General features: G+C 32.2%; 2 protein-coding genes and 2 long non-coding RNA genes across 4 annotated transcripts; all 4 read right to left on the bottom strand.

The window, feature by feature from the left end:
- On the bottom strand, positions 206–763 carry LOC107641224 (F-box/kelch-repeat protein At3g23880-like). Its single transcript, XM_016344723.1, has one exon. It carries the CDS (start codon positions 761–763, stop codon positions 206–208), a length of 558 nt encoding a protein of 185 aa, XP_016200209.1.
- Positions 3612–6032, bottom strand: LOC107641223 (putative F-box protein At1g46840). Its single transcript, XM_016344722.1, has 3 exons — positions 5337–6032; positions 4172–4252; positions 3612–3794 (listed from the first exon to the last, which is right to left on the bottom strand). The coding sequence occupies exons 1-3, from the start codon at positions 6030–6032 to the stop codon at positions 3612–3614; spliced, it is 960 nt and encodes a 319-aa protein (XP_016200208.1).
- LOC110263037 lies at positions 9138–10209 on the bottom strand. Its single transcript, XR_002348039.1, has 3 exons — positions 10084–10209; positions 9804–10000; positions 9138–9243 (listed from the first exon to the last, which is right to left on the bottom strand). It is a non-coding gene; the product is annotated as an uncharacterized LOC110263037 (long non-coding RNA).
- On the bottom strand, positions 10323–11046 carry LOC110263036. The gene is made up of 3 exons (XR_002348038.1): positions 10749–11046; positions 10521–10656; positions 10323–10426 (listed from the first exon to the last, which is right to left on the bottom strand). It is a non-coding gene; the product is annotated as an uncharacterized LOC110263036 (long non-coding RNA).

Raw genomic sequence — 16363 nt, 5'->3', positions numbered from 1 at the left:
ATTCCATTAAACACCCTCTTTTTTAAAAACAGATCTGGCACTTATAAGAACGATTGCCGCTGCAAGCAGAGCAATTGTTTGCAAGCTGATTTAGTTGATGGTGTATATATTGTTGACTTCTGAAGTTACACTTGATATGAAATTCGATCTTCTGCACTCGTATAAATCCAGGAGAGAGTATGGATCCAGAATAGTGTAGTAGAAATCAGTTTTCTCTTTTGAGAACACAAATTTTCACCTCTGCGGGTATTGTAGCCTCATGGAAAGATCTGTGCTTGAGATCGAATGTGATAATGCTTACCGGCTCAGGAAAGTTAGGACGTTCCCAACCTATCCAGTAAACGACGCCATTGTCCACAACAGATTTGGGTCCAAGCTTCTGAACATTGCTCTCAAATGAACCTTCATGAGTCCACTCCCTTTCCACGGAACTATAAAGACTCCAGGACATGGTGCTGTCAGAGTAGTGCCGCTTGTGTACATGCACAATGCGGTATTCCACACTATCTTCCAAATATCCAAAGGCATAAAGAGATACAACGTGGCAGCAGCGCTTGCTAGCTTCGTCTGGTGCAACACGCCTTTTTCGGGTGAGGAAATTCCACATAAGTAGCCTAGAATTGAGACCCCCCATGGAAATCCTCAAGCAAATGACTCCATGGTCGGAGCCTATGATCGAGTAGAAGCCATAATGGTTGATTTCTATCGGCACATTGAAATTAAACTGCCGCCCAGTATCAACTGAGGCTCGAACATACCACATTGAGTTTTGATCACTTGGGGGGGACCCAATCCCGACAATGACGCTTCGGTCTCTGTCTTTGGTTTCCTTATAGTTTTGCTTGATAAATAAGTTAGTGCATAGTCTAGAATTCCAAGCTTTACTCAGACTTCTGCACTTTCCTACGGTCTTTGGGTCTGCTTTCACTAAGATTTTCAAGATAATATCATCACTCAGGAATGGAAGATCGCCTCTCTTTGGTGGAATATCACTCAGTGTGGTTGTAAAGGGTTTGAACGTTTGGTTAATGGGGTTTAGTGAGTTAGAGGAATGATCACTCAATTGGAATACCACACAACAGTTTACTCTACCCTATTTATATAATTAGTTCACATGTGTTTTCATATAGTTCATTACATGGTATCTGTCCGCCGGATTTAGATTGAAATAATTAATAATTAACCATACAACTAACTTTTTCTTTATTGTAAAGAAAATTTTACACTGTGTGCTAACCTAAGTTGATGCCTAAAGCCCACTAATTCAACTGCATATATCTTGGTTACATGAAAAGGGAATTTCCCATTGATCCCTTTTACATAGCAGATCTGACAATATCTCATAATCATGTATGTTCAAATTGGTCTTGGGTTTATTACACACATTCAAGTAAAAAAGCTTTTACTTCTGTAAATCTAATTCTGTTCTGAATCACACTTTCATAGATGATATTGCCTTTAAACACTACTATAGCATAAATCCAACAGCTTACACTATGCTTTACACTTTATTTCATTATATTATCTTGTTATAGCAGAATCCAGCTGCAGGACTATTCACAAAAAATGCAATTAGTTGTGTAAAATAGGTTATGTTGTCCTTCACACTTTACTATTTGATATTGCCTTCAAACACTGCTATAGCAAAATCGATTGTAGCCTTTTTTGTTTTCATCCTATATAATTATATTATTTTATTAGACTGCCATAGCAAAAAAAAAAGTTTATCTTCCATTGGGTAACATCAAATCTTCACCATTGCTGAATTTGTCTTTATTTAGTTCATTTAGTTACCATAAATGATGAATTGTCAAGCATTCCATCATCAATAACAAAAAAAGGAGTTTCTCACATTGTCACTTCAATTTCAAATTTTGAAATTGCATAACTTAACCCGTCAACACCCCACTTCATTCCATTTTGGTTTTTAACATATCAAAAAACATATAATAAGGACAGACAGAGGATATGAAGTTCATCACTTGTTATCTCCTTTTTAAAGAAATATCTCCCTTTTGAATTTTATAAATCAGTCAAAAGCATACATAACCTCATTATAATTTAAATATAAGCCTTATTATTGATTGTGAAATATAAGCAATTTAAACCCTCTTTGTTGGTTGTGAATTTTTTTTCCTTCCTGAATTTATCAATGTTCAAAGAGTGAAGAAAAATAAGTATAAAGGTACAGAGGTATACAATATTAGAAAAAACATATTCAATCTCATCTAAATTTAAATAGGCATTTTTCTAATAGCACACTATTTCAAAACTCAATGTCTCTTCAGGTTTATTATTTTTTGACTATATATAATCAACCTTATTTTCAAAGAATACAGCTTTGGAATTAAAAAGCATCTTCAAATATGTTTACCTGAAATTTTCTTTATCTTCAATTACGAAATTTGTTGATTTTTTAATGAAATACGTCTCTAAATAATTGAATCAATGGATGTTTAACACATAATCTAGGCTATAAAAATATGTGATTAAGCTGAAAGTGCATGCTGATAGCATTTCAGACTGTTAAGTCTCACGCTTTATTGTTTTCTTCATTCTTTGTCTTATTTAAAAATAAAATTGTACATTGTATCTGACTTAGATTGATGCCTAGAACCTACTAATTCAATTTTATTTCTCTGTTTCAATTTTATATCAAAAGTAATTTAGAATTTATTGCACAATGACAAAAAAATGCAATTACTTCTGTAAATTTGATTCCATTATGCTTCACACTTTACTATATGATATTGCCTTTAAACACTGCAACTGCAAAACTCAGCACGTTACTCCATGCTTTATACCTTATCCATTATATTGTTTTAGTAAGCCAAAGCAAAATCTATCTTTAGGCCCCTTCTCCACACAAATACACTTAGTTGTGTAACTTTGGTTACATTCTACCTCAACTTTACTACTTAGTATTGTGTTTAAACACTGGTATAGTAAAATCTAGAGCATTACACCCTGCTTCTAACTCTACATAATTATATTGTCTTATTTGACTACAAAACCAAGAATCCAACTTACCACATATTTATTCGTGAAAATGACATCCCATCAATTTAAAAACCACATATTGACCTAAACGTAAATTTTTCAAGGGGACTACCTAGTTTTATATACACAATATTTATAAAATATAATACTGAAAAGTTAAAATACTAATCCATATAAATATATATATATAGTTCTCAGGTTAAAAATATTCCACCTATAAACCCACAATATATATTCTTTAATTATAAATACATTTCTTTTTAAATATCATTGTGGAATACGGATATGATATAAGCCAATTATATAACATGGCCGACCACTTTCAAACTAAAATTTAGGAGTATCTAAGCTGAGTAATTCAAGAAATCTTAGCTAACAATAAGGATGTAATATGAAGTTGGCTTAGCAACATCCAAAAAAGTTAATAAAATGACTCTCATCTATTTCTAGTGACTGAGCACTTCCAAAATGTCCTATCTTAATAAGTTTTTCCACTCTATAAATTAAGATAACTAATACCTACAAAACAACATTTTTTTTATAAAAAAAACATGAAATTGCTACTAAATAAGATAAATGCATATGGTTGAAAAACTTATTATATAAACAACTCAGTTAGCCACATCTATCAGCTGGCTCTTTTGCTTCTTGCCCCCCTTACGGCTGAACTTATTGGTTGAGAGCTGCCCTTCTTCATTTTCATTAATAGTTATTGTACTTGACTTTACACCATTGAGAGCTCTTTTAGCGGGGGTCATGCACTTGAGGCTTGAAACAGCCTCTTCCACAACATCCTTCACAAAAAGTAATGGATATCAAATAGTATTTAGTATCAACTTTACAGTGAAACATATATTAAGTATTTTTAATCTTTCTTATTATTTCTTTAGGAAATATGCATAGAAAAATATACTTATTTTTCTTCACTCTTTAAAAAATGCATAAATTAAGAAAGATGAATATTTTCACAACCAACAAACCGGGTTTAAATTGATATACTTTGTCTATGATGATACTGCTCAGTAGTTTGTTTCTTTTGGTTCTGATTTATACAAAAACTAAAGACGTAACCTACATATAAACCCAATGCTATGGTATAAAATAACACATATCTTAAATCTTAAATGCATTTATGACTGAAGAAAAACTACAAATAAAACTATCTCCATACCAGAATACACAGATTATCGCTATTAGTCTTAATATCGGCCACATTTTCTGCGATCTTGACGGAATCATTGCATCCAATTTCCTACAGATATGGGAATGAGAATTCTAATTATATAATTAGTGAACAATTGATCTTTAAAAAACACAATGTATAACAGACATTGACAATACTTTATTAACTCACAGTGAGTTTAACTGATGAATTAGTATTTGATTCTATTGGGAGGTTCTTTTTTATGATGTCCTCATCATCACAAACTTTGCTAACAGTATAAACTTGGTCATATTGCTCGATGTTGGCTGACTTTATATTAATCTTAAAGAGAAACTTTCTATCCAGCATGTTATCAAGGGTGGGGGGTATTCCACCTCACCAATCGAAAAGATAGTAGTAAAGTAAAAAAATAATTGTTAATTAAAATTAAATAATAATAATAATAATAATAATAATAATAATAATAATAATAATAGCGCCGATGACACATGTTCCCATAATCCCATTAACTAAATCACCGCAATGCTTTATTCAGTTATAGTGTGTGGAACATGTTTTTATTTATCCATAGAAAAAGAACAGTAAATAGCATTACATTATCACAATGTTGGGTTTAACTTTATTTTTGTAAGCAGAATACTCGTGGTTTAAATTCGGGGTAAATATGTCACTTTTGAAGATATATTTTGAATTTGAATAGTTGCAAGCAATTAATAAATTTCTCACCGCCAAAATCTTCCCCCTCTCCAACTCCCCAAGACACACGTAAGACACATGACATCTTCTGCATCTTTTTTTTTTTTGGCATTTAGCAATTATTACCACCAACCCACATCAATGAGAATTTATTATCACCCACTCCTCTTCTCTATTCCATTAAACACCCTCTTTTTTAAAAACAGATCTGGCACTTATAAGAACGATTACCGCTGCAAGCAGAGCAATTGTTTGCAAGCTGATTTAGTTGATGGTGTATATATTGTTGACTTCTGAAGTTACACTTGATATGAAATTCGATCTTCTGCACTCGTATAAATCCATGAGAGAGTATGGATCCAGAAGAGTGTAGTAGAAATCAGTTTTCTCTTTTGAAAACACAAATTTTCACCTCTGCGGGTATTGTAGCCTCATGGAAAGATTTGTGCTTGAGATTGAATGTGATAATGCTTACCGGCTCAGGAAAGTTAGGACGTTCCCAACCTATCCAGTAAACGACGCCATTGTCCACAACAGATTTGGGTCCAAGCTTCTGAACATTGCTCTCAAATGAACCTTCATGAGTCCACTCCCTTTCCACGGAACTATAAAGACTCCAGGACATGGTGCTGTCAGAGTAGTGCCGCTTGTGTACATGCACAATGTGGTATTCCACACTATCTTCCAAATATCCAAAGGCAAAAAGAGATACAACGTGGCAGCAGTGCTTGCTAGCTTCGTCTGGTGCAACACGCCTTTTTCGGGTGAGGGGATTCCACATAAGTAGCCTAGAATTGAGACCCCCCATGGAAATCCTCAAGCAAATGACTCCATGGTTGGAGCCTAAGATCGAGTAGAAGCCATAATGGTTGATTTCTATCGGCACATTGAAATTAAACTGTCGCCCAGTATCAACTGAGGCTCGAACATACCACATTGAGTTTTGATCACTTGGGGGGGACCCAATCCCGACAATGACGCTTCGGTCTCTGTCTTTGGTTTCCTTATAGTTTTGCTTGATAAATAAGTTGGTGCATAGTCTAGAATTCCAAGCTTTACTTAGACTTCTGCACTTTCCTACGGTCTTTGGATCTGCTTTCACTAAGATTTTCAAGATAATATCATCACTCAGGAATGGAAGATCGCCTCTCTTTGGTGGGATATCATTCATTGTGGTTGTAAAGGGTTTGAACGTTTGGTTAATGGGGTTTAGTGAGTTAGAGGAATGATCACTCAATTGGAATACCACACAACAGTTTACTCTACCCTATTTATATAATTAGTTCACATGTGTTTTCATATAGTTCATTACATGGTATCTGTCCGCCGGATTTAGATTGAAATAATTAATAATTAACCATACAACTAACTTTTTCTTTATTGTAAAGAAAATTTTACACTGTGTGCTAACCTAAGTTGATGCCTAAAGCCCACTAATTCAACTGCATATATCTTGGTTACATGAAAAGGGAATTTCCCATTGATCCCTTTTACATAGCAGATCTGACAATATCTCATAATCATGTATGTTCAAATTGGTCTTGGGTTTATTACACACATTCAAGTAAAAAAGCTTTTACTTCTGTAAATCTGATTCTATTCTGATTCACACTTTCATAGATGATATTGCCTTTAAACACTACTATAGCATAAATCCAACAGCTTACACTATGCTTTGGACTTTATTTCATTATATTATCTTGTTATAGCAGAATCCAGCTGCAGGACTATTCACAAAAAATGCAATTAGTTGTGTAAAATAGGTTATGTTGTCCTTTACACTTTACTATTTGATATTGCCTTCAAACACTGCTATAGCAAAACCGATTGTAGCCTTTTTTGTTTTCATCCTATATAATTATATTATTTTATTAGACTGCCATAGCAAAAAAAAAGTTTATCTTCCATTGGGTAACATCAAATCTTCACCATTGCTGAATTTGTCTTTATTTAGTTCATTTAGTTACCATAAATGATGAATTGTCAAGCATTCCATCATCAATAACAAAAAAAAAGGAGTTTTTCACATTGTCACTTCAGTTTCAAATTTTGGAATTGCATAACATAACCTGTCAACACTCCACTTCATTCCATTTTGTTTTTAATATATCAAAAAACATGTAATAAGGACAGACAGAGGATATGAAGTTCATCACTTGTTATCTCCTTTTTAAAGAAATATCTCCCTTTTGAATTTTATAAATCAGTCAAAAGCATACATAACCTCATTATAATTTAAATATAAACCTTATTATTGATTGTGAAATATAAGCAATTTAAACCTTCTTTGTTGGTTGTGAATTTTTTTTTCCTTCCTGAATTTATCAATGTTCAAAGAGTGAAGAAAAATAAGTATAAAGGTACAGAGGTATACAATATTAGAAAAAACATATTCAATCTCATCTAAATTTAAATATATATTTTTCTAACAGCACACTATTTCAAAACTCAATGTCTCTTCAGGTTTATTATTTTTTGACTATATATAATCAACCTTATTTTCAAAGAATACAGCTTTGGAATTAAAAAGCATCTTCAAATATGTTTACCTGAAATTTTCTTTATCTTCAATTACGAAATTTGTTGATTTTTTAATGAAATACGTCTCTAAATAATTGAATCAATGGATGTTTAACATATAATCTAGGCTATAAAAATATGTGATTAAGCTGAAAGTGCATGCTGATAGCATTTCAAACTGTTAAGTCTCACGCTTTATTGTTTTCTTCATTCTTTGTCTTATTTAAAAATAAAATTGTACATTGTATCTGACTTAGATTGATGCCTAGAACCTACTAATTCAATTTTATTTCTCTGTTTCAATTTTATATCAAAAGTAATTTAGAATTTATTGCACAATGACAAAAAAATGCAATTACTTCTGTAAATTTGATTCCATTATGCTTCACACTTTACTATATGATATTGCCTTTAAACACTGCAACTGCAAAACTCACGTTACTCCATGCTTTATACCCTATCCATTATATTGTTTTAGTAAGCCAAAGCAAAATCTATCTTTAGGCCCCTTCTCCACACAAATACACTTAGTTGTGTAACTTTGGTTACATTCTACCTCAACTTTACTACTTAGTATTGTGTTTAAACACTGGTATAGTAAAATCTAGAGCATTACACCCTGCTTCTAACCCTACATAATTATATTGTCTTATTTGACTACAAAACCAAGAATCCAGCTTACCACATATTTATTCGTGAAAATGACATCCCATTAATTTAAAAACCACATATTGACCTAAACGTAAATTTTTCAAGGGGACTACCTAGTTTTATATAGTATACCAAGGACTACCTATTTTTTGGCAAATTTTAGTATTTTGATTGCATCCATATAGCCAACTCATAACTCTAGTATTCTTTGGTTATTATGACTATTCTAGTGATAACTCTTATAGTCCTTCAGATTATAGTCCTATGTACTTAAAAATAAAAATTATTTTAGTGATAACTTGTATTTCTTAAAATTACTCTAGCTTTCCAATAATTTATAATATAATATTTTAATAACTTTTTTATATGCAGTGTAAAAAAGCCAATATCTTGGAAATTAAAAATGCATACTTCATTTCTTCAACAGTAAAGAGCCATTATCTTGGGATTCCTAATAATTTCAACGATCATATAGAATTTCTCTAAGGTACTCTTGAATGCAGTGGTATCTAGAAAGATTTAATTAATATTTATTGTCAATCCCCACAATATTTATAAAATATAATACTGAAAAGTTAAAATACTAATCCATATATATATATATATAGTTCTCAGGTTAAAAATATTCCACCTATAAACCCACAATATATATTCTTTAATTATAAATACATTTCTTTTTAAATATCATTGTGGAATACGGATATGATATAAGCCAATTATATAACATGGCCGACCACTTCAAACTAAAATTTAGGAGTATCTAAGATGAGTAATTCAAGAAATCTTAGCTAACAATAAGGATCTAATATGAAGTTGGCTTAGCAACATCCAAAAAAGTTAACAAAATGACTCTCATCTATTTCTAGTGACTGAGCACTTCCAAAATGTCCTATCTTAATAAGTTTTTCTACTCTATAAATTAAGATAACTAATACCTACAAAACAACATTTTTTTATAAAAAAAATATGAAATTGCTACTAAATAAGATAGATGCATATGGTTGAAAATCACTAATAGCATAAACCACTCAGTTGGCCACATCTATTAGCTGGCTCTTTTGCTTCTTGCCCCCCTTATGGCTGAACTTATTGGTTGAGAGCTGCCCTTCTTCATTTTCATTAATAGTTGTTGTACTTGACTTTACACAATTGAGAGCTCTTTTAGCGAGGGTCTTGCACTTGAGGCTTGAAACAGCCTCTTCCACAACATCCTTCACAAAAAGTAATGGATATCAAATAGTATTTAGTATCAACTTTACAGTGAAACATATATTAAGTATTTTTAATCTTTCTTAGTATTTCTTTAGGAAATATGCATAGAAAAATATACTTATTTTTCTTCACTCTTTAAAAATTGCATAAATTAAGAAAGATGAATATTTTCACAACCAACAAACCGGGTTTAAATTGATATACTTTGTCTATGATGATACTGCTCAGTAGTTTGTTTCTTTTGGTTCTGATTTATACAAAAACTAAAGACGTAACCTACATATAAACCCACTGCTATGGTATAAAATAACACATATCTTAAATCTTAAATGCATTTATGACTGAAGAAAAACTACAAATAAAACTATCTCCATACCGGAATACACAGATTATCGCTATCAGTCTTAATATCGGCCACATTTTCTGCGATCTTGACGGAATCATTGCATCCGATTTCCTACAGATATGGGAATGAGAATTCTAATTATATAATTAGTGAACAATTGATCTTTAAAAAACACAATGTATAACAGACATTGACAATACTTTATTAACTCACAGTGAGGTTAACAGATGAATTAGTATTTGATTTTATTGGGAGGTTCTTTTCTATGATGTCCTCATCATCACAAACTTTGCTAACAGTATAAACTTGGTCATATTGCTCGATGTTAGTTGACTTTATATTAATCTTAAAGAGAAACTTTCTATCTAGCATGTTATCAAGGGTGGGGGGTATTCCACCTCACCAATAGGCTGTGATCAAATTCACAAAAAAGAATTATTTTACATGGATACATCAACATTTTGAAGTTATGAGGTAATGATTATGCACTTACTTCCTCTTCCTTTATTTGATCTGCCCTCTTTCCGCAAAGTTGAATTGCTTCCCTATCCCAAAGGAGCAAAGTCATATTGCCAGTACCATCATAGACAATCACCTCAACCTTGTACCTGTCATTCAACCCGTATTCATAAGTTATACCCTCCATTTGTTTTTATACAGCTAACAATAAAATTCAAGATGAAATATAGTCTTCATATTATGGTGCTCTCCACTTAATATCTTTCAATAGTTGAAGTTTCAACTTTTTTTGGGCACTTTCTACATGCTTTGTAGAACCAATCATTCTTTCCAGCATTGATAGAAATAATGGTTGCAGCAATCCAACATGCAGCTACCTATTTAGAACTCAATTAGACACTTCAATCAATTTCTAACATTAAAATATATTCCTATAAAAAAATTAATTAGTAAATTCTTCCATTAGTTTACCTCTGCAACATTTAGGGCCTCCTCGATGGTCTTAACTGCAACCGACCCCTGCTTCAGTTCATCAGCCGCAGACCAAGCTCCCTGAGATGAAAGTTGACTAATCCTAATTGAGTTTAGTGGTGCACCACTCAGGAGCCTACACAATTCAATGAAATATTGAACTTCTCAAACTTTAGACCCTCTTTAAATGTGTTGGATATAAACTGCTTAAAGTTTAAAAAAACAAACCTGTTCCTAAAACTAACCACCTCTTTTAAATCCCTCACAATGTGGATCTTGGAGATGTAAAAGTGGCTCTAAACAGTGGTTTTGGCGTTCCACCGGGATGTTTTGAAATATTGCAGCACAATAATAAGGGGTTCCACATTTTCTTCTTCAAGGTGTGGTCGGATTTGATCCACCATCTCCCCAAACAAAGTACACCCAATCCTATTGTTCCTATTGAAAACATAAGGATGCATTATGGTATTTTATAGTCTGAAAATATGTGTACAAAAAAAAGTCAATTTTTAAAAATAGCACATACTCTAAGGCCCAGTTTGGGTAAATAACTTAAATAAGTTCTTTTGGAAAAGGAGCTTAAAGTATAAGGACTTTTATTAATAGTAGCTTATAAATAAGTTATTTTGTGTTTGGATTTTTAACTATAGAAGTACTTATTTTAAAGTTGTAGCGTTTGGATAAATAACTCAAAAAATACAATTTTTTTAACATAAGAGAATGGATATTAAAATAACGATAATAACAAATACTTTCCATTATTGAAGGTTAATTTTACATAATCAAATCACTAAAATTACAATCGATCAGGCAATTGATTCTTTATTTGTTCTCTAATTAGTTCCATTTTTCTAGCACTTTCAGCATTCGGTTCTTCCCACGTAATATCATTAGAAACTGGTTCTTCTACTTCACCTTCACCTTCACCCATAAGATCAAAATTTTCATAGAATTCTTCAAATTGTTCATCGCTTGTGTCATTCCGTCGAATAAAATTGTGTAAAGCCATGCAAGCACCAATAATTCGAACTTGTGTGTCTAAGGAAAACGATGGCATGGCACCTAAGATTTTCCATCTTGCTTTACAACATCCAAATGAGCGTTCAATTGTACATCTAAGGCTAGAATGATAATAGTTGAATACTTCATTTCTTCCTCTTGCTCTGGGACCCAATCTAAAATGTGGAAGATGGTATCTGTGACCTTTATAAGGACCTAAGAACCCCATAAAATATGGATAGCCAGAATCTACCAAGTAGTACTTATCTAGCAAAAATTTAGTGCACCACAAAATCAGTTAATAAAAATAAAGAGTTTAATCTAATATAAATAATATCAGTCTCAAATATGCTAACCTTTAGGAGGAAGAGGGAAATGAAGACTTTGTCTACACACAGCTTGATTGAAAATTTTAGTATCGTGTGCAGATCCCTCCCAACCTGCCCATACAAATGTGAAACACATGTTAAAATCACATACTGCCATCACATTTGTAGTTGTAATCCCCTTTCTACCAATGTATGGAATTTTCTTGTCGGCAGAAACAACAACAGGTATATGAGTTCCATCTATTGCACCGATGCAATTTTTAAAATATGGATAATATCTTTCATCATTTTTAATTTCCACTGGAGTATCTGTGAATTGTGGATCAGTTGGTTGAATAATATGTTGAGCAAGCTTGCAAACAGCATCCAATACACAATGAAACTGTCTAGAAATAGTTTTTCCTGAATGTTGGAATCTCTCTTCTGCATTACGTATTGAACCTGGCTGTCCAATGATATATAAAAATATACCTACTTGTTCATGAATTCCAATTCTTTTTGTTGTCTTCAGATTGTAAGTACTTTGTAAAACATCATAGAGATGAAGGAACACAAGCTTTTTCATCCTAAATTGCTGGTAGCAATGAATAGGATGCCCATTTAAAAGTTCATTTACCCAACTACTTCCTGTCAACCTTGAAGTTCTTCGTGGATTTTTCACAATGTACTTTAGAAAATAATCAACACAAGTTGCGATTGTTATTAAAGTCATTGTCTTCTTTTTACATTTGGCTGCGACCTTTTGTTTGTTTTCAAATTCTTCGTCTGACGCATTTGTATTTGACATCAAACTTTCAGTTGAGCTGTTAGATATCCTGTTATACAAATATTTTAAACTAATATCAAATAAACACTAGTTCACATATTAAATATAAAATAGCAAACAACCATAGAAAATAATAAAAAAATATAATCATAGAAAATATTTTTTGAACAACACATAAATATATTAAAAAGAGACATTCTAGCAAAAAAAACTTTAAGAACCAGACACATCCGCTAAACTATGAGTCTTCAACCAACCAAGTTGTAAGGCAGAATCTTCTAGTCCCATAAAAATCTCTCTATTCGACTTTTTTGCCATTAGTCTTGTAGCTATAAAGAATATATCACTCCCCACTTCTAGCCCAGGTAATTGTTTGAGAACAGCTAAACAAGTAGATATACTTGGTACGTTATTTTTATGAGCTATTTCGTTGGCCTTTTCTTCTTCAAACACATTAATTATACGTTCTAGTTGAGTTGAAAGTTGAGAGGCTCCAGACCCTTTTTCAACCTTTCTTCTCTTTTGTCTCATTGCACTAGGAGGCGTTGATTCATCATTTAACTCATCTTCTAAACCTTCTTCCTCATTACCATTATCTTCGTCATTATATCTATCGTTATAACTATCATTTATATCTTCAGAAGGTGCCCATGCACCTACACCAGTAGCTACAACATCTTCAAAAAGGAACTCTATTTCATCAAGATGTTTTGGACCTTCTTCTCTAAATTTTGCCACATCAGGATTTTCCTATGAGACGATAAAATGACAATTAAAAATCTCTCGATAAAATTGATATTTCTGAAATAGTTTTAAAAAATGCAACATACCTGAATCTTAGCATCCCACCAATCATCACTTGCTTGTATGGTCTTCTTAATAGGATCCCAACCAAGACCGGTCTCTTTTCCTTTTAGTTTAGCCCATAGTCCCCATTCTCTTTTCATAGCCTCCCACTTATTTTTAAATTGTTTAGAATCATAATTTAAACCAGTCTCTTTCAAGAATTTTGTTTTTAAATTTGCCCAACCAACTTTGTTAAAATGTGTTCCAGGTCTATTTTCAGCCACCATCTCTTCTTTACATATTTTCATGAATATAATAGTATTTCGTTCATTCCAATCAGCTTTAAATTTTCTTCCGGACTTGCCACTTTCATGAATTTGTTGGGGAAGAACATAAAAAAAAAGAAAATTATAAAACTAATTATAAAAATAATAGCAAGTTGTATAAAAATAAAATCACATATAAAAAAAATAAAATTAAAATTGAGATTTCATTGCATACAAAATATTCAATACAAATTTAATAATAAAAATAGAATGATAAAATGATAAAAAAAATACCTGAAAGGAATATATGCTGGTTCAGATGGAACAGAAGATGGTGGTGAAGGGTCAATACTTCCAGCAGATAAATCATTATGTGAAAATGGTGGTGGAAGGCCAACACTTCCAGTAGATGGAACATTGCGTGAGGATGATGGTGGAAGGCCAATGCTTCTAGAAGATGGAACATTGCGTGAAAATGGTGGTGGAGGGCCAGTATTTCCAGCAGAAACAGGAAACATTTTTCCACAGAATCAAGAACGAAAGTAAATTTTTTTGTTTTGAAATCAATTTTTTTTCACGAAAGTGATAAAATGACTTATCAAAAAGGAGAAAGTCATCTATTTTTACTTCTTCCAAAAGCTATAAATTAACTTTTCGGGAAGTTAAAAGCTCCTCTTAAAAATAGTGCCAAACACGCTTATCGTAACTTTTCATAATTCAAAAGTCAAAAAAAGTAACTTTTGTGCGTTCCCAAACGGGCTCTAAGTCTTCTAACACAACAGCCATACGTTTGGTTTCCTTGCCTGTACTGGTAACCAAATCCCTTGGATCTTCCTTTCCAACTACTTCAGCAATCATGTCTAAAGAGCAAGAACCATCAATAAGTTATGACTATCAATCTTAAAAAATAGATTTCGAACAAAGTTCACACAACAACTTTTGAAACAGTGTAAGTAATACTCACCAAACAGATATGTGTTGTCCAATCTTTCAGCATTTAACAAATCCAAAATAGACCTGAAACGGAATGCTTCAAGAGGGTAGCTTGGGTTGTTTACATGTGTGACTGTTATCCGTTGGGAAAACATTAGTATCCAGTTGCTATTGGTAGTCCTTGGCTTAGTTTTGTTTCCCACAACTATGAAGTTACGCATAACGTACATCTGAAACTCAAAAATATTGCCCCTCCACCTAGCAACAACACTCTTGGGTATGGATGCATGAATCCTATCACCCTGAAATTAGCGGAGAAGGGAGAAATAAGTATCTTACTGCTATATATAAAAAGATTAGTTACCTTACTGTCTTGAATGATCATCTCTATTGATCAAATTTCCTTTTCATTGTACTTGTTTGGAACCTCCCAAATCCTCACCACATATACGTTGAAATTCCATGCCAGTTTTCTTGGGTTGACATCGAGCAGGTAGTCAAATGTTTTGGCCATTATACTTTTTTTTGGTGTTTGATTTTTCAAAAAAAAAATGGAGACAGAGTATTTAGAGGGAGGGTTTACTCCTTTTTGTTTCTGAAGATGGCTAAAGATAGAGAAAGAGTATTTTAAAGATGGCTAAAGAAGATGGAGAGACAGAGTATTTAAAGGGAAGGTTAAAAATTAGAATAAACAATTTAAAATGTCAAATAAAAAAAGAAAGATTCGAGTACAACAACATTGTAAAGTGTAATAGTCTATTGAACTCAGACCCCTTTTGCACAATATGTAATGTGTAATAATCTATTGGATAATAATAGAAATGATTTTTTTAAGCTTTCTTTTATAATTGCCACTTGTCAAACATTGGAGTGTGACATTTGTTGTTAATTGGCAGCTCCACTTGTCGAGTAAATAACCCTGAAGTGCTCTCCTATTATATATAAAGAGAAGAGATGTGAAAATATCCAAATTTTCAAGACACCAACCATTATTTGACATGGTAAAATTCACTTAAAAAAATATAACAAGAACCAAGTCTTCTCTGAAATTAAAGCATAATCATAATTAATATTAATATTGTCTAATAACACTAAATATTTAAATCAATACAAATAACACAATATTATACATTAGTCTAAAATCTTATGCATTTTAAACATAAAACATTAACTTATAATCTTATAATAACTAATAACACAAAATATTAAGATTTACAATACTTAAATTCCACATAAGAATAGCCATCATCCATCACTAATAACACAAAATATTAATTGTGTATGATGACCGGGACACCGGGCCGAATTCGGATGACCCGAGCTATGGCCCGGACTCGACCCAAAATAATGACCGGGTCTATTTTTGAGACCCTTACCCGACCCTAGACCCGGTGAAATACATCAAATTAACCCTTAAAATATTCAGAGTCGGGTCGGATCTTCAGACCGGATCGAACCATGCACACTCCTACCTAAAAATAAAAAATAAAAATACAAACCAACCATATTCTAAAACTTCACGAGCCTATTCTTTAGATTTAGGCCTCTAAAGGCCCAAAACATGGTTCATGGGCTGTCTCCAGATGTACTATACCAAAAGAATTGTTTTTTAATTATGTTAGTTTAGTTTAATAATTAGTTTATTTATCTGCACTTAAATAAGTATTAAATTTAAATTATACAACAATTAGCTAGTGACAAATATTTTAAATAAAATTTTGATCTGCAACTGATTAATCTTTAATTTTGTCAAATTAAAAAATA

Source organism: Arachis ipaensis, chromosome B05 (assembly GCF_000816755.2).
Source record: "Arachis ipaensis cultivar K30076 chromosome B05, Araip1.1, whole genome shotgun sequence".
NCBI classification, from domain to species: Eukaryota; Viridiplantae; Streptophyta; class Magnoliopsida; order Fabales; family Fabaceae; genus Arachis; species Arachis ipaensis.
The sequence above is the reverse complement of the archived record's forward strand: the minus strand, read 5'-3'. Positions and strand labels throughout refer to the sequence as shown.